The sequence below is a fragment of the Eleutherodactylus coqui genome, chromosome 4, assembly GCF_035609145.1.
Source record: "Eleutherodactylus coqui strain aEleCoq1 chromosome 4, aEleCoq1.hap1, whole genome shotgun sequence".
NCBI lineage: Eukaryota > Metazoa > Chordata > Amphibia > Anura > Eleutherodactylidae > Eleutherodactylus > Eleutherodactylus coqui.
The window spans coordinates 172,896,936-172,921,393 of NC_089840.1; the positions used below are offsets into that span (position 1 = coordinate 172,896,936).

Consider the following 24,458-nt stretch of genomic DNA (forward strand, 5'->3'; position numbering starts at 1 on the left):
TAGCAGCAAAATTGTACCGCACATGAGCGTGTACTCATGCAGGCTGTCGTGTGCAGTACACTTGGGTTTTTTTGTTATTTCCTGCACCATTGCTTGGCAATTGCGTGTGGGTGCATCTACATATTTGACAATATAGTGAACAATTCGCTTTCTTGCATATATATACACACAGGAAAATAGAACATGCTGCCTTTTATTTTGCGCTCTGATTATGCAATTCCGCCATGCTAGTGTGAGCAGAACCGCATAAGGAAATAGAATTGATTACCGTGGATCATATGGGCATGCAGTCAATCTAATACGCAATTCCAATACGTTCATGTAAGCACAGCCTTAAGGTGCTTTTAGACAGGATTATCATTCAAACAAGTGAAAGTGAACGAGAATTGTCCGATCTAAACGTGAGCCAACAACTGAATGACAAAGAGTTTGCTTCTCATTTGTCATACAATTTTTCAGCTGACATAAAAATAGTCTAGCTCACTTGTCATTGCATTCAAACACTTCGCCTTCAGTCTTTCCCATAGGAATGTCAACATTGAACGTGGAGTAAACTATTCTCAAAAATGAACCTGCCGTCGAAACCTTTGTCACGCTAAATAGCCATCTCCAATTATCTGAAGGGCTGTCACAGTGCAGAGGGATCAGCCCTATTCTCATTGGCACAAGGAAAGACTAGAAGCAATGGGATGAAACAAAGGGAGAAGACAAATTAGATATTAGACAGTGAGGGTGATCAATGAGTGGAACAGGTTGCCACGGGAGGTGGTGATTTCTCCTTCAGAGGCTGGACAGACATCTGTCTGGGATGATTTAGTGAATCCTGCATTGAGCAGGGGGTTGGACCCGATGACCCTGGAGATCTCTTCCAACTCTACCATTCTAAAGATCTACAGTAAAAATTTACATTGTCAAACCTGCACCAAATCCATATCCAGGAGAGGTGAATTCTGCTATGGTTTTAGAAATAAACATCACCTTTGTAGTGTCAAAAAGAAAATCGCTTGCAAAAGTAGAACAGGTATTTCCTGTAACAAATGAATAGGGTTTTTTTACACATTGTGCAGAACTTGCAGAAGGTTCATCTCATTTGAACATGGCAGAGTTGTCTGAAAGGCAATGGAGTAATTATATACAGACAAAACTGTTTAAAGCATGTGGTGAGAATTTCTCTAACTGCCTTGTATCTTATTAGGTACTTTCCTGGGATATTGGTAAGATCACCACATTAAAGCTGCCTAATCTTAAGGGCAGTATCTCTCTGCAGTCTGGTGCCCCCAAACCTGAGGAAAACCCAAGTTTGAACATGAACTTCAAGATCCAACAGTTGGCAATCTCAGGTATTTTGACCAGCATGAATTCTTTCCAGCATCCATATCACTAGTGTAAAGTCTAGTTCTTTCCTGCAGCTACAAAGCGTTACAAGGTGCCCAGTACGATTACTGAATCCTCCGCTGACCTGGCTCTCTGCCTTTACAGATGTGGTGGGGGGAGTCCAAGCGGACATGTAAAGAGACAACCCCTGTAAGACTGTTTAGCAAATTACATGCATGCTCATGAGTGAAACTATCCAGTTTACATTTTCTGTTTCTACTTGCGTAACTTGTGGAGAAATTAAGAAAGCGGCATTCTAATGCTTGTACATGTGTGACAGACTGCTGCTGTTTGAGAAATAACTTTTGTTACGATCATTTTATATTTTTAGTGGGTTATTTCTATTTTTCCCCTTAATTTGGTAATCCCGAGTAGTAAACTTCTCAAGATTAGACTAGTCCCAATAATATATTAGGATGCCCCTGTAAGGGCTGCACTTACTAAAACTTGTTTTTACCATCGCATGATGAAATATTGATTAGTTTCGATCACCATAAGTTTTTTTTTTTTTATAGCTGTAAACTTTTACCTAAAGCCAGCCCTGATCTAGTGTTCGTTATCTTGTGTCAAATAACAGGCAAGGCTTATTTCTTGCATGGAAAAAGGATCAGGCAGATCAAAAAAATTGAACATGCCTAAACCTTGTTTCCTCCACACCCACTGGCTAATCCTGCTGATATTGATGTGTTCTCCAAAAGTGTTGAGGGAGAGAATTACAACAAGGATTTTCATAAATCTTTTCTTTTCTAGGACTAAAAGTGAATCGATTGGATATGTATGGCGAAAGATACAAGCCTTTCAAAGGAGTGAAATATCTCACCAAAGCAGGAAAATTCCAGGTGCGCACATAACGCAGTGGTCGCACAGAGGAAAAGCAGACAAGACAGGCGCACTTAGGGTTACAGAATTTCTAATTGTTTGCACTGCATAGGAAGCACAAAGGTCACTTTAGCAGTTAGAGGTTCTAGAAGAGGGCAGTTGCTGAAGTACTTAAGTATACCAAAGGGAAGAATTTAAGCTGCTCCAGGAAAGGCTGGCACAGATGTTGTGTGGAGTAGACTAGCACTGGTACTCTACTGCTCTGTCAAATACCAAAAAAATTAGTCCTTGTTATGCAAAGAGTGTTTTAACTGGCCTATGCCATCAATGTATTTGTCACCTTCATGCAGCAGCTGGGTGATAATTCTGTGGCTTTGAAAATCCAAATATCCCCAAGTAAAGTAATGGTCTATTCAATACCTCAAGAGTAACCCGCTCTAGTCTACTGCAGCCAAGTATGTAGCAATCCGTTCAGCCTCGTCTTGTCTCAACACTAGCTCTTCCTCATGTATCGCAATGCTATATCTGCCCAAGTAGTGGCAGTTATGTACTACAACCCTATTGTTGGTGATGAATTGTCTGCTGCTTCCCTCCCAAATACAATGCCTTAATCCCTTTACTGGCAGAAAATGCTGATTTGTCAGTGAAAGTTCTGAGTGCCATCAGCTGGTATAAAACCATACTGAAAAGCCTTATATAAAATCTGTTACAATTAATGCCATCATGTATTAAACGAGGGCTTATGTATCACTGCTTTATGTGTAAGTGAGGATTGAAGCCAGAATACAGTTGATATCGAAATACAGTTTTGATATAAAAACTTTCAAATTTCTAAATAAAACATTCACAAAAAAACCTTGTTTTCATGTTAATAGTGACTGAGCAAATATCGTACTGTGCAAGAACTGGGATTATTGGATACAGATGAGTTACTACAGTTCTCTATCATGTTCACAGCATGTGGACTTTGTGCCTACAGACATTGTGTTTAGCCTGCTTCCCTGTAGTATGTAAGCAATATGAACCAGACAGAATTGTCCCACCTTAACCCCTTAGTGACCAAGCCTGTTTGCGCCTTAATGACCAGGCCAAATTTTGCAAATCTGACATGTCACTTTAACATGGAAAAACACCAGAAAGGTTTTGCATATCCAAGCGATTCTGACATTGTTTTTTCGCCACATGTTGTGCTTCATTTAGGCGGAAAAAATAGACCGGTAGAAATTGTGTTTATTTATTAAAAGCGCCAAAATTGGGAAAATTTTGAAAAAAATCGTCATTTTTTCACATTTCCAACTGCAATATCTTAAATATGTGCAAACATAATATAGAAATTTTTGCTAAGATTTATATGTCCACCCGTTTACTTTATTTTGGGCGCACATTGGAAAAACTTTCGTTTTTTTTTTAACCATTTAGGAGACGTACAAATTTAACATTACTTTTTAGCATTTTGAGGAACACTTTGTTTTCCTATACCAAGCCAAGATTGGAAAGGCTCATGAGTGTCAGAATAATAGATACCCCCCCAAATGACCATTTTAAAAACTACACCCCTTAGTGTATTCGCTGAGGGGTGTCATGAGTATTTTGACCCCACAGTTTGTTTTCAGGAATTAATTCAATTTAGGAGAAAAAGTAAAATTTCATATTTTTGCAAATCTGTCATTTTAAAGACATGTTTTTTTCCTATAGTTTACATGAAAATCAGGATTTACACCCCAAAATGGATACCCCTATTTCTCCCGTGTTCAGAAATATACCCATTGTGGCCCTATTGTTATATCCGAGTCCACAACAGGGCCCAAAATGCAAGGAGTAGTCAGTGTCTTTCAAAACAGAAATTTTGCTTGAAGTCCTTTTAGGCCCCATAGCACACATGTAGAGTTCTTGAGCGCCCAAAACCATAGAAAACCCCCACAAATGACCCCATTTTGAAAACTAGACCCCTTAAGGAATTTATCTAGGGGTGTACTGCATATTTTGACCCCACAGTTTTTGAATGAATTCAAACCAAGCAAAAAGGAAAAAATTGTGATTTTCGTTTTTTCAGCAATTCTGTCATTTTAAAAACAGCTTTTTTTTGTACAGCACACATATGAAGGAAGACTTGCACCCAAAAATGGATACCCCTGTTTGTCCCGTGTTCAGAAACATACCCATTGTGGCCCTAATCTTATGTCTGCATACACAACGGAGCCCAAAATGAAAGGAGCGACCGGTGGCTTTCGGAACACAAATTTTGCTTGAAGTCCTTTTAGGCCCCATTGCCCACTTGTAGAGTTCTTGAGCACCCAAAACCATAGAGAACCCCCACAAATGACCCCATTTTGAAAACTAGACCCCTTAACGAATTTATCTAGGGATGTACTGCATATTTTGACCCCACAGTTTTTGAATAAATTCAAGCAAAGCAAAAGGAAAAAAATAGGATTTTTATTTTTTGGGCTATTGTGTCAATTTAAAAAGTTTCTTGTACAGCACACATATAAATGAAGGCTTTCACCCCAAAATGGATACCCCTGTTTGTCCCGTGTTCAGAAACATACCCATTGTGACCCTAATAGACTTACAGGACCCATGGCTAGGCCTACAATGAAAGGAATACCCGTTGGATTTCAGGGTACCACTGAATAAATTTCAGGCCCCACTGCCCACTTATAGGGCCATTAAGCGGCCAAAACTATAAAGAACCCCCTCAAATGACCATTTTGAAAACTAGACCCCTTAACGAATTCATCTAGGGGTGTACTGCGTATTTTGACCCCACAGTATTTGAATGAATCTAAGCAAAGCAGAAGGAAAAAGTTACGATTTTCAATTTTGGCAATTTTTTCAATTTAAAAACATTTTTTTTGTACAGTGCACATAGGAATGAAGACGTTCACCCCAAAATCGATACCCCCGTTTGTCCCGAGTTCAGAAACATACCCATTGTGGCCCTAATCTACTTACAGGACGCATGGCAAGGCCTATAAAGGACGGAACACCTGTTGGATTTTAGGGCACAACTGAATAAATTCCAGGCCCCATTGCTTATTTGTACAGAATAAAGATTGACTCCCTAAAAATCCCCCCCCCCCTCCGCGCCCTTTTTGACGTTCGCAAATCTTAGATAAAAGTAAAAATGTGAACTGTGTAGTATTTCCGAAGACGGGTAATTACGGAGGCTGGTTGGAATGGGCCCATGGGGCAATAAAACCGGGTATCCCCCCCCCCCCCCCCCTCCTCTCATGCTTTTTGGGGGTATTTCGTGACCTTAGTGGTGGGTATGGGGTGTAAAAAGTGGCGTTCCGTGAGTCTCCGTAAGCTTGATGAGGTGCGGCGGTCTCACACAGAAGGCGCTCAACAAGGTGCTTCTGGAACTGCAGGAAGGCGAGCGTTCCTGGGGCTTCTTGTAAAATACGTATCACAGGTAGCTGTCTGAATAACGCCGGGCTCACGCGGGTGCAGGCGGAATCAGCTTGCGGAGGCCCACAGCGGATCCCATCTGTGAGCCCGGCTGTGACCCTGCGTACGGCTGCGTAATGTACTGCGCATAACTACCTACTCACACAGGCGGTCATGCACAGTACACCTTTTTTTGTATTTCCCGCACAGTCCCTTAGCAATGACACGGGTACCCCGCAGCCCGTATACAACGTAGTTGCGTATGGGCTGCGGGTATATCCACGACCATGGAGCACAATGGGCTCTACGTTGCAAATATCCGCAGTAAAATAGAACCTGCTGCGTTCTCTTTTCTGCGAGTGGATTACGCAATTACGACCCGCTAATGTGAGCGGAATTGTGTAATCCAATGCGATTGATCTGTGTATTACCGCGGATCAGACGCATGCAGAATCCGTAATTCCTATGCTGTCATGTGAGACCGGCCTAAGATAGATCGCTACCTTTTTATCACGTGACCGAGGACCGTTCAACGAGGCCACCTGTCAATGCTCCAGGCTCTCGGCGACCGTTGGTCGCTGGGAGCAAGGAGATTTTAAATTTCCTAGGCTCCCCGACTGCTGCGCATGTGTCCGGCTTTTTGCCGGCAATCGCATGTGCAGAATTTGGGAAGGTCCACGGAGGAAGATCGCGTCGGGGTTCAAATACGCAGGTCTCCGGTAAAAAGTTTCATCTCCTCTCACCGATCGCATCAGTGAGGGGAGATGAAACTTCAAATTTTTTTTTTACTTTTACGTGATCGCCATTATTGGATAATGGCGAACACGTGACCAGGAACCGCTCACTGCGGATCCCCATTAAATCTCCATGCTCTTGGCTACGTTTTGTAGCCAGGAGCAGGGAGAATTTAAATTATCCTGGCAATCCACAGCTTTTGCGCATGCGCCCGCCATTTTGGCGACGGGCGCGTGTGCAGAAGCTGTGGTAAGGTCCGCGGATAAATCTGGGGGCCTTAGGTACGTACTTTCATCCTCCCTCACGGATATGATCCATGAGGGGAGGTGAAACGTACGCTTTTTAAACTTTTAAAAACTTTTTACTTTTTTTAAAAACTTTTTTACACTTTTTTTTCACTTTACATGATCACTGTCATCCATTGGATGACAGGGATCATGTCCCCGGTATAATCTCTCTGCTCCTAGCTACACATGGCAGCTAGGAGCAGAGGGATTTTAAATTTCCCGGGGCTCGAGCCCGTCTGTGCACGCGCCCGATGTCAATCATCGGGCGCGCATGCGCAGACGGGGATTCGGGTCCCGGGACATCGGGACACCGCTGAGGACTGGGGGTGAGTATTTTCACCTCCCCTCATGGATCCGATCCATGAGGGGAGGTGAAACTGACTTTTTTAAAACTTTTTTTTTTACTTTTTCGCGATCGCCGCTATCCATTGGATAACGACGATCCCGGTACCGGGGACCGCTCACCGCAGTCCCCGCTGACATCTCCTGCCTCCCGGCTACCTACAGGAGCCGGGAGCCAGGAGATTTTAAATCTCCCGCGCCGCCGGGCCTTCTGCGCATGCGGCTGACGTAATGCCGCCTGGCGCGCATGCGCAGAAGACCGGCTTCGGGCCCCGGAGTGGCAGGAGAGCGGGGAGCAGCGTGCCGGACCTGGGTGAGTAATTTCAGCTGCTCCGATGGATCCGATCCATCAGAGCAGCTGAATCTTTAACTTGTGTACTTTTATTTACTTTTTTTGCGATCGGCGCTATCCATTGCATAGCGCCGATCGCAATGCCGGGGGGGGCTCCGAACAGCCCGGGATGACAGCTCCATGCTGTCAGCTACCTGCGGACACCGACAGCATGGAGCTGTCACGTCCACAGCCCGAGGGGCATTATTCTCTGCAGGAAGCATGTTTTTACGTCCTCAGAGAATAAAGCCCACTTCGGGAGGATGTAAAAACACTATGGGCTGGTCGTTAAGGGGTTAAATAAGCCAAAACAGAAGCTCTGAAAAGAGACTCCTGCTCTGGGAGAGCTGGCGCGTGTGTGTATAATTTAAATTTTTTTTTTTTTTTTTTAATACCCCTTGTACTGGTTGCAGCAGGAGAAGAGGTATAGCTGGCCGTGGCTTCTACTCATCAGTGGTTAGAAAAGCCAGACCTGTGGTAATTTTGTGAGGAAACGTCATAAATAAGAAATCTGTTAGCTCCTACAAGTCCACAAAACTGAACTTATAGGTTCACCGGTGCTGAAACAGTGAGGATGGTTGTATTATACTTGGCCTCCACCGCTGCACTCACCAGGTGGACCACATAGGTAGGTGTAGAATGAGGACTATTCATACAATGAGTAGTCTTGTGTATACGTGGGGCAGCTTTAAACACCAGACTAGGGAACACAGAAGGACAAGTAGAATACTCTCCTCTCCCGATTTAGCACTTCAGCTGCTAGAAGTCCATAAGTTCAGTTTATTACATCTCACATCTGCTCCTTTTAACACTAAATCTTGTAGACATTAGAAGTGGTTGGTGATTTTTTTTTTTTTCTTTACATGAAAGACCTATTTTTAATGTTTTATCGCAAAGAACTCCCACTTGCCTCTCCCGATTGGTGGCTCTGGGTCTCCCCCGTGACAGTTAACAAGCTAGTCAGCCATTCGGTAAACTGGTTGCTGCTGCAGCCAATGACCAGGCTCAAAGGCCTAGGTCTTTACATACAGTAAATCTGCAATGGTTTGTTGCTTTGGATAAAACGTTTGTTGCAGAGTATCAGATCAAGTTACATCTGCACCATCCTGACTGCTGGTAGGCAAGGACAGTTACTTCACTTGGCAAAGGGTTAACCATGAGAAAACAGGTCATAAGTTTTAAGAGACATGCAATTTTGAATTAGTAATATTACAAGAGACAAAAAAAATCCACAAACTTGATATACAAAATCGTTTATTGGCTTGTACTGACAGAAAAAAAAATGCATCCCAGGACAGCATAGATCTGTTTGTACACCCTCCCCACTGAAGAGCCGCCTTCACAGCAAATGTATTAACGTAACTAAGCTGTTTGAACACTTCAGCATGTTTGATGGTGTAGAGCGGCTGCAGCAAATGTCATAACAGCCAACTACGAACAGTCTTGTTTTCACTTTTCTTTGGCTTGAATACTAGATTTACATAAGAAAAGGCAATATGGCATTTTCTGTTCAAATAATCTTGAGTCAGTGTGAGGACCACGCACGAGAACAGGGCAAGAGTCTGCTGTAGTTGGATTTTCTAGTGATAACTAGTAGCCAACAATACGGTTATGCTTGTGACAGTTCTCATACATTGTTTGCACCCATCCTGGCATGATGCGAGGTGGAATACACAGATGTAAAAGGCAACTATTAAAACAGGATGAAGTCCTAAAGAAAGTCTCCTACATTGTCCAGTCCATGATGTTGGCAGTTCCTACATGTTATATTAACAGGTTACTACAGAATACTTAGTTTAAGGCAGAGTGAAGTAAAGGACAAAATATGATAGTGTTTAAGGCAATCTGTAAGACATTCACAAGTCCTTGCCCACAGCGGTCACACTAAGTGTTTTTCAGCAGTGTAAAAATATTACTATTGGTGTTTAGTCAACGAGAACAATCTCATTTTTGGGTATTCAATTTAGTAGTTCATAATCGCAGGTGATGTCCAGAATGCCCCATATATAGGGAACACAGCTATGGTGTGAATCAGACTGAGGAAACTGATGGATATGAAGATACAGCATCTACGAAGTCATTTAGTCAGCATGAATCAGTTTCAAACTGGTAAATCTTAACAAAACTGTAGTTCGGTTTATTTGCCTACAGACCACTACTAATCCATCCACTTTATATCCACTGTACATTACTTTTAAAAAAATTCAACATTTTAACAGGTGTGTGGAGACTTCACATGACAAAAGCCTGACAGATGAATCATTTCAGATTTTCAACTTCAATGTGATCTGTACAATTCCATTGAAAAACAAATCATTTAGGGTGGAAAAATACAACCATATTTAGTTTTTATGAATAGCTCCCAATATACAATAGTACCCTATTGTATATTGGGGGATGTGGTTGTGTTCAGAATTAGCCAATCACATTTAAACTTCTGACACTGTAGTCAGTACTCTGCTGCCATTATTTACAGGGATTCTGATTTCCCTGTAGAACGTTCAGCTCTTCTAAGAGGATTTTCCTAACATTTTCCTTAGTTGGTCTGTAAAGATCTTCTAGAATATCAAAAGGGTCTGATTACTGGGAGGTATCAGGCAGGAGAAGGGGCCAAAACATCTCCAAGGCATTACATATACCATGGGACACAGTGACGAAAGTCAGCAAGAAGATTCATGGCCCAACAGTGACATGAATTTGAGGGCTTTCCAGACCTTTATGAAAAAAGACAAGAAAATTGATCCAAAGGGCAACATTAAAGGAGCTGCAGGAGTTTCTGGCAAGTATTGCTTATGTAGTATGTGACAACCATCTGCATACGTCTGGGGGACGGGGCAGATGGTCTTTGTTAGAAAAGCTTAAGTCTGGCTATGTTTTGCCAAAACCTCCATCAAGTCTGGAGAAAGTCTTATGTCTGATCAGACCAAGGAGGAACTTGGCCATAATTGTAAAAGGTATGTTTGGAGCCAAGCCAACATTGCCATCACCAAAAGACCACCAGCCCCGCAGTGACGATGGTGAGGTCAGCATTATGTGTGGGGCTGTTCTGCTGCTGGAACTGGGGCTTTGGTCAAGGGGAAGGAAATTATGAAGAGTCCCAAATATTAGTCCATGTTGGCACAAAACCTTTAGGTCTCGTACTAAAAGTTGAAACCATTAACCCGAATCAACCACAGAATGGGTTTCGCTAGAAGAGGGTCAGCGTTTTCGAACGGCCCAGACCTGAGACACCTTGTAGATCTGTGGGTGACCGGAAAAGGGCGCTACACACAAGATACCCTCACAATTTTCCTACTTTCTAGAGAAAGTGCTCCAAATCTGTCAAAGATTGCCAAGTTAAGACAATGCGCCATGATGGACACCAACCCAAAAAGATTGATGTACACTTTGGCAGAATTCAAAGTATTACCACACTTGTTTTATTTTTTCCCCCTAAAAGATTTGTTTTTCAATGGAATTGTACAGATAATGGGTCACTTTGAAGGTGGAAATCTGAAATGATTCTTCTTTGTTGGATTTTTTTCTTTAATGTGTCAAACCTGACATTTTACCAGGGGTGTGCAGACTTTTTAGATCCACTGTACACACAGACATTCACTCAGTCTTAGATCATCAGGTGGTTTGCTCATTAGAAAATATATGCCCTTTAAAGGGTAATATATTTGCGAGATGCAACACCATAGCACGGTGCTGTCGTGTAGGAGACACAAGAACTGTCTGGAGGATTGGAGGAGTAGTGACCAAAATCTTGAAATTCACATGTCAGAAGGAACTTGGATCAGCATAAATCAGCTCTTGTGTAATAGTGTTCTACATAACACTAGTGAATCAGACACTAATAGGACCTGGTAGAAAACTGTTCACAGGGAAGTATATGTGCATGTTATGATTGAACAGTGCAAGACCAGGACCGGCCTATATTTACTAAATATGCCACAACCATACAGGTGTTCCTGATCCTATATAATGCCCAGTCACTGTTACAGGATTTGTTTAAAAAGTCTGACATTGACATGCAGGAGTGCTACCTTCTAGTAAGTGGCGCTGCAGAGGTGTTTCAATCTGTCATTTGCATATGTCCCAGAGAAGCATGGATGGCCTTATACATCTCACACACCTTGTAAGTGCTCTCCTTAAGGAGAAATGATATGCTTCCTGACCCACTGCTCCTATAGGCACGTTATTGCAACTTTTTTTTTTTTTTTTTACATACAGAAAGTTTGAAAGGCATGTTCATAAACAAGATTTGTTTTACATATTTACATATTCACCATCTTTCCTATTGGGAACCTAGAAAGGGCAAAACTCCCACCACCATGGTTGGCATTTGCTTGGAAGGACAGAAGTGCTAAGTGTACATTCATCTCATGTCTCTGCATAGTTTAGGAAAAGGGGATGCCAGCCTTACAGGACAACAATATAATCCAGACATGTATGAAGACTCGCAGCTTAGTGTTGCATGCTAGTGCTGCCTGCATTATAATACAACTGCGGGCTATGATCTACTAAATATAAAGGCAGAATGTGTATGCAGGTGAATTGGGGTATTGCACATAGTACAGTAGTGTTAAAAAAAAATAGTCCAGCCTGATAAATCAGTTTGTGATAGACGTGGTCTTTCTACATACAAATTTACTTGCTAAGTGTAGTAGAGAAAAAGAACAGGTGCAACAATTCAGACGTTGCACTCAGAGTAATTGAATCTTTAACTGGGGGGGGGGGGGGGTTTAAAAATCATAGGGAAGAGAAATTGGTGAACTCCTTAATTCTGTGGAACAACAGTGGTTAATTTAAGCTCATATTTAAGGGTCAAGGGCAGCAGATATTGTACATTAGTTATAGTGCATTTCCTTCTGAAATACTAGTCAACATGGGTCATTGTAGAGAATGATGGACAGCCTTTGGGGTCCCCAAAGAAGGAAACAAAGCCTTGAAGTAGCTCCCAAACCTCAAAGACGCAGAAGGAAAAAACGGAGAACTAATGTTCGAATGGAACAAAGAATAGGCAAAATGGCAAAAATTCAGCCAAGGATCACCTCCAGAAAGATCATAGAAGATCTGAACTTACCAGAGTAGTACTACAATCAGAATACAATTCCGTGAAGCCAAGGTACCAGCAAGAACTCCTCTCGCAAAAAAAAAAAAAAAAAAAAATGCAATTTCTAGCCTATTCAGGTCAAAGAAACATGTGGGCCAGTAAATATGTTGTGAACTGATGAAAGCAGAATTGTCCCTTGTGTTTAGTGGCCACAGACTATGTTAGACAATGCCTGAGCACTGAATTGTAGCCACAATACACAGTAAAGCATACAAGTGCAAAAATCATGACAGGGATCTTTATCATACCACAGTGTTGGGCCTAATTAGCGCATATGAGGGAGCAGTTTGAATATATCAAAATATTTGAGTAGATCATGTTGCTCGATGCCAAAGAAATGCCCTTGAAAATGGGGGTTTCAACACAACAATTACCCAAAACACTCCAGCAATCTAACATCCTGGTTACAGAGAAACTCCATTGAGGCAAGCACAATTCCGGACCTCAATCTCAGAGAGTTTGTAGGAAGACATCAAAAATACAGTTTATGAAGCAGAACCAAAAAATACAGAGGAATCTTCCTGGACTGGAATACTTGCTCAGAGGGGCCAGAAGCTAGTGAATTCAGTGCAACACAGATGTCAAGCAGTTCTCAGAAACCATGGTCATGTCACTAAAGTCATGCAAAGTAAAGTGAAATCTTAGATATTTTTGAGTGTATATAGAGAAAATCCTGCACTGCTATTTTTTTTTTTTTTTTTGAACGGCCAAAGATTCCCTTTTCTTTACTTTTTGTAAAAGATTAACACAAACTGGATACATTTTATTGTTGTGATTTGGAATTGAGTTTGTAGGATTTGCAGGGCATTTCTGGAAATAAAAATTATGATTTTGCACTTTATTTGCTTTTCAAAAGTTTTTTTTTTTTAACACTACTGCATTTGCTCTGGGAGACACCATTCTATGATGAGGTTTCTTAATGGTAAAAGAAATGCACTGTGGAGAAGCCCATGCTAAAAAAGTGAGATAAGCAATTTACTGATGGAAGAGCTCAAGATGCTAGATGCTTGGTAAGAAAAAAAAAACTTGAGACTCATTTAGATATTGATTTCCACATCTGTCTGTAAAAATTACACAGTATTAGTGTGCTTTGTACAATACGGAGTGGCTAGATTGGATTCCGGTTAGAAGGGATTACTGGTACCATGGGGTTTTACGGGCCCAACGAAGTGCGAATCCAGCATCTGTACGAATCTTGATTGATGCAGCTTCAGCCTCTCTCACTGTCTCTTTTACAGACTGCATTAAGTTCTGTGCATTGTGGACAAGCATTTCTGTTGCCTGCAAAAGAAGATAAACACAACCACAGAATATAAATTGAAATTTTCCAGCCAGTGGAACTATTATACAGTCAGTCATCTGACCATTCGAAAAGCACATTTGCTTCGGGTAATTTGGGTTTAGACTCTCACTAAAACTTAGGTGGGATTGCTCCAGCAAGTCTTCCCAACTTACTTGTTCAGACTCTTCATCACTGATATTGGTCCTTCCTAACATAGTGGCCTTGACTGTACTAAGGATCTTCAGCTGTGTGCTGATGGTTGGGATCCTTTCACAGACCTGTAATACAAGCATAAGAAGAATGTTTAATAACTGTATTAATCCTTCCTGATCACACTACTGTTAAAAAAAATTATATATATATAAATAAATTCATTCGTCTAGAAGTTGACATTTTGTTGCAAAATTCAGCATACAACAGTCAATTACCCCTAGTAGTGGTACGACAGCTCAGTGATAAATTCAGGACATCCTTCAGCCACGCGTGTTCCTCTCATGGTGGCTTCCAAGAGGCATTTTCCAGCAGGATGATGCTCGACCGCACACACAAGGGGCTCACAGGTATGCCTCTACTACACTGCCACACTTTCATGGCCTTCCCAGTCACTAGATTTAAAATCGCCAACAAAACATGTATGGGACCACCTGGGACGCCAACTTCCACAGACGATGAGTTTGTATGATCTAGAGGCTAAGTTACAGCACGTGTGGAGAGATATGCTGCAGAATACCATGCGGAACCTGTATGCCTCCATCCCCACCCGTAATCACATCTTTCATTCATAATAGGAGGGCCCAAACACGGTACTAGAGCCTCCATAACACACTGTATCACATCTTACATCCAAGCTTGAGGCGGCTCAACAAGGTACTAGAGCCTCCATGCCCGTCCATATCACATCTTGTATTCAAGCTCGAGGTGGTACAACAGGGTACTAGAGCCTCCATGCCCGTCCATATCACATCTTGTATTCAAGCTAGAGGTGGGACAACAGGGTACTAGAGCCTCCATGCCTGTCCATATCACATCTTGTATTCAAGCTCGAGGCAGCACAACAGGGTACTAGAGCCCCCATGCCTGCCTGTATCACATCTTACATACAAGCTCGAGGTGGTACAACAGGGTACTAGAACCTCCTTTCAATTTTCCACAGTAAATGATCTTCTCTCTGTGATTGTAACGTTGATATAAGTAAGTGATTACGATATCCAAGCAAAAAAGTTTAATTCCATTCCAACGACTACTAGAGTGATTTTTTTTGACAATGAGTGTATACTAAACTTGAAACTTGGCTTTTATTAAATTTTTTTGTTTTCTTTCCTGCTCAGTCATTCGATGATGTTAGCACATTGCATGCAAGAGTCTGTAAAGGTGCATTTACATCAAACTCTTCACAAACTAGACTCTTTAAAGTGATTATTCTTTATTGAAAAGTATCTAAAAACATACACGCAAGGCCTAGACCAAATGGGATAGGGGTTAATACGCCCCAAACCCCATGAAAAACACACAAAAACAGACTCGGACACAAACAAAAACTAGAAGAGACACCGCTCTCCAGTGAAATCCTATTAAGGGCTAAAGATGGTGATACGAGAAGAGGACCCAATGCACATCTGTATCCCTAGTGTAAGAGTCAGATGTAATAGATAAGGAGTAGTGGGGGGGGTCTCAATAGTTAATTGTCGACAAATGAGCATCGCTACAGGCTCTAAGCGTTTCACCGCTTGTGTGGCGGATCTTCAGGAGATATGCATACGTGGGTTAAGGCCAACTGAGATAATCAAACGCTTGTGGTCTGAGTCACCAAACCATAAAATGTTATGGGTGCGGCAATATTTGTGCAGTCACCCTAGGAGGGGGAAAAAAAAAAAAAAAAAAAAAAACTTTTCTACTTTTAGAGCTGGATTGCAGCTTTAAGAATTCTTCTCTACAATCCCATCCTCCGTGCAATAGCAAACAACAATGTAGAACCACAATGTGCATTCACAGGTATGAGACCTCTACACTGTAAGTTGATGGTCTTCCCTTTTTACAAACTAACATGCTTGCATCTGGTCACTGGAATTGGTTGCTTACCTGAAGCAAGTTGGTTCGTATCCTTTTGTCTGTGCACTGTTTAGCCACTTCCTTGGCCAACTTGGTCACCTCATCAGAAGCTTTAGCGATGTCCTTGGCACACTGAATTAGGGCTCTTTTGTTCCCGCTGCCTCCTCTCACAAGTCGAGACATTTCTGCCATGAGAAGAGCCATGCGCTTAGCTGCTGCGATTATGTCATTACCCTACATCAGGGAAACATGGAGGACATGTCAGCGAAAGAAAATAAAAGCCGTATAGCTTCTATTTAGGATCATCCATTTCTTTTGCGATAGGCAATAATGGGCAAAATACCCTCAGGAAAAAATAATCTGAAGCATTGTCATTTGTTCAGCCCAGCAAAAACAGCTTCATATCCTGTTAGCAAAATAATAAAGATGGAATATTAAGAAGTGCTCAATGTTCATGTGCTCTCCATGGTTTAAGGACCTTACTCAATGTGTGGATAGATGGTCATTCCATGATATTAGGCCTGATTGAGATGTATGTACAGTCTTGATGGGTAAGCTTTCAATTTCTAATGTAGCATTTTGAAATATATCATCAGCTGCCACAAATCATTTACAATATACATTTTTACAATACATTTCTAAAGTTTCCGCTACAGAAAAACCATTGAGAGGCACCATGAATAAGTGTGAGGCTTGCAGGATGGAAGTTACCTGCATGTTGCAATACAAATTAATTTTCCAGACATCACATAGCTATTCTCAAAAGGAGTGTGCATGGGTACAGATGTTGCCTGGACAGTTCAGTAAAATGGAAGTGTTTTTCATATTGCATGTAAACAGGCCATTTACAATTCAGTGCCCTCTTGCAAAACTGCACTGCATGGAAACGTACAGGCTGTTTAGTACTAAACACAGCATTTATTGTCATGCATTGGTAGCAACGGTTAGTATGTACACAACTGAAGGCAAACACATGACTAGGTGTAAAGTGAAAGGGTCTCTGCATTCAACTCTGCTAAATACAGGTAAGCACAGATACCTAAAAAGCAATCACCATCAACAACATTAATGCAGTGTTCATGGGGAATTCTATCACAGTTTAGCTAATTTATCAGTATTTTTTGTCAACCGTATTTGATCATCTTAACTTGATAAGCCAATAAAGAAGTAATTATGGATAAACAATTTAAGGTGATTTTTCTCTAACAATCCATAGGATACTATATGTTCTGTTCACAAACCTAAGTTACAGAGGCCTCAAGTTCTATAAAAGGAAAAAAAGAGTTGGCGAAATGTTGCTTAATATTTTATTATAAAACTTTTTGCATAGACCTCGCTATAGGACATGAAAAACAAAAACATAAAAAAGAACATCCACACAGCATATAGAGTTGTGTGCCACCCAAATGAGTCTGTAAAAACACGTGCCATTTAAAATAAGGAGCCTGTCAATGTGAAACCGCTGACAGCTCTGTGTATGTAGGAACGGGGATTCTCATATTAGAGTACAAAAAGGAAAAGGCACCCCTATATCCTTCTTCTTGGGTTTAATCTCGGCCGATAGCAAATATACAGCCAGGATTAAAGCCTCAGCAATCAATCACAAGCAGGTTGGGACCTTGGCTGTTAGTCACAGCAGAGGATCAGATAGCGAAGAAGTGTTTTTACCGCCTCTGGCTTCTCCTTTTCTGGGTAAAGAACGTTTAATGAGCACTATGTACCAAGAAGAGATACTGTTTCTTCCACTAAGTGACCGCCAGATGCCCTGTTACAGCAGAGCTACGGGGTCCCAGCAGACCCAGATCAGCTCTATTAGTGACTGATGTCACTATAGAGGAACGTTTTCCTTGTAACTGGGGCTCCTATGGATGCTCCAGCTACAGTGGGAAAGTGTGCAATATAAAAGAAAAAAAAAAAAAGGACCCTGTGAATGACCCACAGGTGGTCTTGTATGATGTCATGGAGGTCATGTATGTTAAAAAGGAAAAAAAACACAAAAAAAAACTTTTACAGAATAAAAAATATATACATAAAAAAGAAAATGACCCAAAACGGATGCTGTATGCGCCCTGCAATCCTAAACTATACATATTATATATCAACGTCTGAAACAAAATGAGGAACCCATCCCCATACTTTAAAACTGAGCTCTTTACCCCCAATAACTTTAAAAAAAGGAAAAAGAGCCCACAACTGAACGGAAGAGAATAGTTTGCTTCTCGTTAATTTTAAAGGTTGATTGTTTAGTGTGGCTCGTGGCAATCCACTCCTTTGTTACTTCTAACAGTCCTTGGTGTGCCCCCCCCCCTTTTCTTTTGTTTTTGGGTTTATTTTGCTTCATATTTATGCCATCACTATCAGCTATGATCAGTTCCTGATTGTTAATTAGAATTATTAAAAGCTATATATCATTATCCGTTCAGCGATACCTTGCCTGTCTAAACCGGCTGCACGAGCGTGAACAAGCTGGGGAGGTAATTGGTTCATTTGTTTGTGCACACAGGAAGCGTCCAGTCTACAAGCACCCTTGGGGAGGCATACCGGTAGACAATATGGATGCCAATTCCTTTGCCTGCAACTTCATGGCTCTCAGAGGGAAGTAGTTTAGTAAGTCAGGAGCTCTACAGTTGGCATATCCTAATTTATTTATTCCGTTACAGGGCATGTAGTTTATTAAAGCACCAGTAGTACAGCACTGGTATAGTAAAGGTGTTACATGGTGTACAAGTACAGCAATCCACTAGTCTAGAACTCGCTATGTCCAGGAGACTCCCGATAGGAAGCTTGAAACTCCTGGAAAACAAAAAACACAATTTAAACATTGTGACCATGTCACCAACCAAAGGTGCGAGTCACAGCGATGCCATAAGTTTCTCATAACTAGGGGGCAACTATCTGAGTACCAACCTAAATAAAGTCTGTTTGAGGCGCCTGGCCACAGCATGTGTTACAGAGTCAGCAAGATCCAGTGTTCTCTTCGGTCTTCCCACTTTCCTATATAGGCTTCAGCAGATACAAAGTATTAGACTGGCGTCTGCAGCAGGCCGTACAATCATAAGATACAAACCGTAAGCGGTTCTGCTGTTCCCCAAATTAAGGTCTTCGTCACACAAGCATTTGTGAAGCTTACTGCACACAAGCTTTGTGCGTGCACCACAGTAAATAAAACCCATTAATTTCAATGGGTTTATTCACATGAGCATATTTTACACAAACATTTTGTTTGCACAAAAAAATAAAAATATGTGGCATGTTCTATTTTTATATGTATTGTGCATAAACATAGCACATATTAAACTAATTTAACTTTAATTGCCCATTGAAATCAATGGGAGCGTGCTTGTGACGTTTTCTCGCCATACAAATATGCATGACATCAGTACGCAAAAACTACAGTAAAGGTGGTTTCACATCTGCGCTCGGGGGTTCAGTTTTCCTGCTCCGTTCAGCAGAACAGCTCCATTTCAGGACGGTACTCCCTGACTACAATGAGGTCCGTTTGGTTTCCACACAGCTGCCAGTCTTTCTTACGGCATTTTGAGGCAGATCAGCAACTGAGGTTCCAACACAGATGTGAAACTGGCCTAAACCATGCACACGTGCGTGCAAAAGCACAATGCCCATTGCACCACTACTCAGCACAAATGCTCCTACGCCCGTGTGAAGCTGGCCTAAAGGCAGGTAAGGGTGGCTTCACATCTGTGTCTGTCCCAAAAAAAACTGAAGCAAACTGGACCCATAGAAATACATTTTTTTGCTCTCAGTTTGGAATCAAAACATACAGCTTCCAGCATTATTGTTCCCGTCCAAAAAAACAGAACCTGAACAGAAAGCACCTTTACATTTTGTTTTTTGCATTAAAGTCATTAACATAGTGAAGCAAACTCAAGGGTTTTGGTCTGCCTTCAGTTTTAAATGGGAAGAGAAGCAGAAGGTAGATGAGGGGGAGGGAGATGTCCAGCCACCACCCACCAGCCAGGAGTGCTGGCTTAGAGGAAGAGTTCTGCCAGACCTTCCAGAGAGAAATTTGTGAACTGTACAATGACCTGCATATCCAATCAACTACTCTACCCCAAAAAGGTATTTGCAAGCATCAGTTCTGCTTCAGTTTCTAATCATCCAGATTAAGTTAAAATTTGATCCGTGTTTGCGTTTTAAAACTGGTGTGAAACCACCCTATATCTCTAGGAATGTGCACAACCTCATAACCGTCAGAACAAGCATGAGGGGCTGCAGACAAATTCTCTCTCACATTGGGTTTTATTTTTCATTGAGCTTCATCCTCCGGTTTCTTGCATTTGTAGACCCTACTAAAAATGTGAAAGCCACAAAAGCAGAAATTTGCGACATGTTATTTGCATCCTGTTACATTCAGTGGACTACAGTATATAGTTTTTATATACCAGCTACATTTATAGAACAATTATCCTTACATAAAAAGCATACAATGTACTATGGAGTGCTCGTTTCTGCTTATTTTTTACCTTTATACCTTGTATTAACTCAAATTTTCAGGAAAAAAAAAACAATAGCAGAATTTAAACCCTCCGACCCCAGAGAGGCTCCATGTCAGCACCCAATCTCATCCCCATGAGGGTCACTTGGTCTTGATGCTGGTTCATATATTTGGTCATCAATAAAGTAAGACAAATTATTTCCAAAACTGACAAGTGTCAGACAAAACACACATCTTTGAACTCCACTGCCATTCCAAGCCATGCGACTGTTCTCAGTGTAAGCAGACAGGACTGACGGTCTGTGAAGGAGCGAGCGCAGCAGCAGGACATACGCATCACCTGCCCAGGTGACTCCTTGTTCTTCACAGATTCTACTATATGTAGTGTATGAGGATCAGTATAGATAACCGGAGAACATCTTCATACTTTAAGTACTATAGAACATGATGGCTGTACATTAATAGTCTAAAATCCCCTTAATCTGGCACCCACCCCTAAAATAGCAGACACATTTTAGAGATTTTATGGCCCTATTTTTTTTTTTTATTTCTTCAGCTACCAAAATAATTTTACGGGGTAAGGCAGATGACCGCTTTGGTTGGCATCAGCAGTAGGTAGATCTCTCCGTATAATATATATCTTTTTTAATAAACAACATTTACAAAAAGAAAAAGTTTAACAAATTACAGAATTAAAAAAAAAAAAAAACTCTGTAAATTTTAAACTTTTTTTTGAGCATCTATGTGTCTCATAACATAGGAGCCCCGATATATGGGGAAAAATCTCCACGTATTGACAGTGGATACTGGCAGAGCTAATCTGGGTCTGCTGAGATCCTGCAGGTCTGCCATGCCAGTGGGCATCCAGCGATCACGTGATCGCTGGGTTGAATAGTGGAAGCGGCAGTGGTGCTTTCTCTCTTCACTACATAGCGCTATGTAGTCTGCAAAAGAGAAGGCTGATGCGGTTAAAAACCCACTTCTGCCTTCTCATTCGAGTTCTCAGCTGCGACAACCAGCCGAGGACCCTATCTGCTCCTACTGCATTGCAGAAGCTTTATTCCCACAGCGTATAGATAAAGCTTAGGACCAAACGCTGTAAATAGGGGGTGCTTGATCCTTATCAGGTTAATAGGGCTTTACAAAAGCCAGTGTATCAGTTTGTCTGGATAGTCAGTCATCGAAAGCGATAAAAATTGACTTTTAAGAGTAGGAAACTTTCAGGAAGACCGGTCAGCATAAGATACTGGCAGGAAATCTGCAGCCATCATTTGGTGGAGCCGTAGCTGCCTCATCATCTCTGCTCCCCATACTGCGGGACTCCACAATTTTGCTGTCCAATGTGGATGCCAGTAGGATGCCTAGACCACCGAATGCGTGAGTAGAGGAATTACACTGGAATAATTAGACTCTTAAAATCTGCTTCGTTATTTCTATTTTTCCATTTCATCATATGAAGGCACCAACAGTGTCTGATAGACCCACTGTTCAATGGAACTTTTAATTGGGGGGGGGTTGTCCAGTTCTATCATTGAGTCTGCCATCTTACCAGGCAAACCTATAGCACTGCATGCTGCACTATTTCTCCCAGCAAATTTGACAGAATCTGCGAACGAAACTTAATGTATCTTCCAACACAAGTGTGTATAAAACCAGATGGAGCCTCTAGCAGATAATTGCTAATACATCTATTATTCCATTTTCTGCTTTTTATAGATGTAAACATTTGAATGTTTTAAATAACTGCGACTAAAAGTTCTTCGCCTGCAATGATTTTGCCTTCCTTTCATGTATTGCCTAAAACTCATATCCACTAATTTAGAAAGATCAAAGCATAGTGAATAGTCAATATAATACCTCATAAGTATAATAAAGGGGTTTGTCCATAACAGTTCTCCAGAAACAGTGCCACACTTGTCCATTAGCCGTTTCTGGTATTGCAAATGAAGCCTATTAACTAGAATAAGAATGAGCTATCATAGCGGACCCAGTCAATGAAGACAGAGTGGTTGATCTTCCCCGAGTAGAGCCTTATTGCTCATCCTGGACCTGTTCTGTTCACCTACATGGATCAGTATCGTGAGCCTAGCAGTGTGACAAGGTGTTCTGCTCAGAAACATGACCTACAAGACCATGGAACGAGCATCATTAGACAAGTCACATCTGAACATAAAACATCAACACAGACAAGCCAATCTCCACTGATGAAGCCATACATGGGCTCACACAAGCCGGCATATAACACACTCAGCGACATCAGCTTGGCGCAGACTGGAGACGCAAACCGTGTCATGGATGGCGGGCGAGGGGTGGGATGCACATGGCAGGGTGGAGGATGCAGAGCTTGGTAACCATTGAGAGTACCTTACTGGACCATTTTGTAGCCTCGCGATGCAAAGACTGAGCTGCGGCCAGCATGGGCTGGTTTACAGGCTGCCCCTCAGGCACTAATAGCAGCTCGGGCTCATAATCATCTTCAATGTCAGAGGAGAGGGCAAACTCCAGTGACGCCTCCTCCTCCTCGTCCGCACGCTCCTGCTCTATCTCAGATACTTCTCTACCCTGCGGAGTAGTGGGAGCCGGGCTTCCAGGCGACTGGGAGGGCAGGGAAGGGTAAAGAAAGGGGGACAGGTTAGTACCAAAAGCAGAGGTGGGACAGGACGGCCAAGGGTTCAACGCACCTGAAGCCAAACCATGTCTCTAAATACTTCTATACAAACCCTTAGGCAGAGACATTCTCTTACAGTTTGCAAGTTTAAATAATGGTAACAGAAGTTTGCAAATATACACAATTCTATGGACCCCAAAACTCAATCAGAACAGATTAGTATTTACGTAGGCTGCAGCTTTTTTATTTATCATTTTATCAAAATCACCCTGTAAGGCCTCCTTCACATGGGCGACACCGCATCGCTGCGAGAAAATCGCATCGCTGCACCGTGCGATATCGGTGCAATTTTCTCGCAGGAATGCCGCGATTTTGTAGCGCTACAAAGTCGCATGTGACGCTACTAAATCACGTGACTTTGTAGCATCTGCTACTGTCAAAGTTGCATCGCATGCAGACCGTGTTTTCGTGTGATGCGATGCAAACGAAAAAAGGCTCCATAGGGAAATGTGGGCTACAAAACCTTGCGTGTCGGGGGCATATCGCCGAACTTGCGAGGTTTGTGTGTCGTTTTGTGGCATGCTACAAAACATCTCATGTGTGAAGGAACCCATAGGAAACCATGGGCTTCTCATACATGCGAATTGTAGCAACGCTACAAAATCGCACGACTTTGTCGCCCGTGTGAAGGAGGCCTAAAAGCTATTGTTATAAGCAAATGCATCAAGTATCGTAACTCGCCACACAGGTCTGGAAAGAAGACGACTTTCAAAATGCAAAAAGCATAAATGTACCACAACCCTCAACACCCAAAACAGATTTGTGACATGAATTCTGAAGTTTGGTTGAGGCAATCAATGCCTTTTCTAGGGCCACAGTACCATTGTGCTATTTACAACGAAAGCTTTAAATATGGTCAGACCAGATTTGGATAGCCATAATGCAGCCAAATTGTAACAATCCCCCCAACACCACCCTATGGGTGATTGAAACTCCATGATACGGCTGTCTGCACTACGCTTATCCGAATTCAGTACAGGTGTTCTAAACAACTTTTTTAGGGCTCTCTCACTCGGGCAAATGTGGCCCACGTGTTTTACACGGTGCTAATAGCCCATTGATTTCTCTTACCACCCTTGCCTGCATTTTTTTGTGTTACAAGCGTAGTTGCTGTATCCTGCATATTATGTGCATGATAAATACGCGGGTCACTTAAGCCTGAGTGAGCCCATTGGTTTTCAGGCTTTTTATGAGCTGCGGTTCCCAAAGTCACGTGCTTTTCGTTCGTCGTTCATTTTCTGCAGGCTTAAAAACCATCATTGGCTCATTTGCTTATAGTTTGAGTTAAACAGAAAACAATCAGTCGCTCTCATCAATTATAAAGAAAATGTGAAAAACTGAACAAGGTCTCATTTGAACGAGCCAACAATGCATCTGCCTGCCAAAACAAGAGCCAACGAGCTGGCGGGGACATCATTCACTCGTTCAAAAACGGAAATCGGCTCGTCTAAGGACCATTATTGTACTCTGCTCTCGGACGTAGCAGAAGATCAGAGACAATGCATGTCCTGCGGGTTAAGGGGCCATTTACCTGCTGAGTTTGAGCACCTACAACTCCATTCCAAACCAGTTTAGGAAAGTAATCCATAGAACTCAAACATTGATGTAGCCACCATTACTCTAACAG

The 24,458-nt window shown here is 41.9% G+C and overlaps 2 protein-coding genes across 3 annotated transcripts in view; one reads left to right on the forward strand and one right to left on the reverse strand.

Moving 5' to 3' along the window:
- AP3M1 (adaptor related protein complex 3 subunit mu 1) overlaps window positions 1-3,042 on the forward strand; it is a 33,245-nt gene extending 30,203 nt beyond the window's left edge. The window contains exons 7-8 of the mRNA XM_066601608.1: window positions 1,196-1,340; window positions 2,125-3,042. Of these exons, the coding sequence (XP_066457705.1) occupies window positions 1,196-1,340; window positions 2,125-2,225 (246 nt within the window). The 3' untranslated portion in view covers window positions 2,226-3,042. The remainder of the gene's footprint in view (window positions 1-1,195; window positions 1,341-2,124) is intronic.
- Window positions 3,043-8,515: 5,473 nt separating this feature from the next.
- Window positions 8,516-24,458, reverse strand: part of VCL (vinculin) — an 81,042-nt gene continuing 65,099 nt past the window's right edge. Inside the window, exons 19-22 of one of the 2 annotated variants that reach the window (XM_066600395.1) lie at window positions 22,528-22,758; window positions 15,738-15,941; window positions 13,832-13,936; window positions 8,516-13,657 (exon numbers count right to left, since the gene is read on the reverse strand). In XM_066600395.1, coding sequence (XP_066456492.1) covers window positions 13,511-13,657; window positions 13,832-13,936; window positions 15,738-15,941; window positions 22,528-22,758 — 687 coding nt within the window. In that variant the 3' untranslated portion in view covers window positions 8,516-13,510. The remainder of the gene's footprint in view (window positions 13,658-13,831; window positions 13,937-15,737; window positions 15,942-22,527; window positions 22,759-24,458) is intronic. The other variant, XM_066600396.1, reaches the window with a different exon arrangement.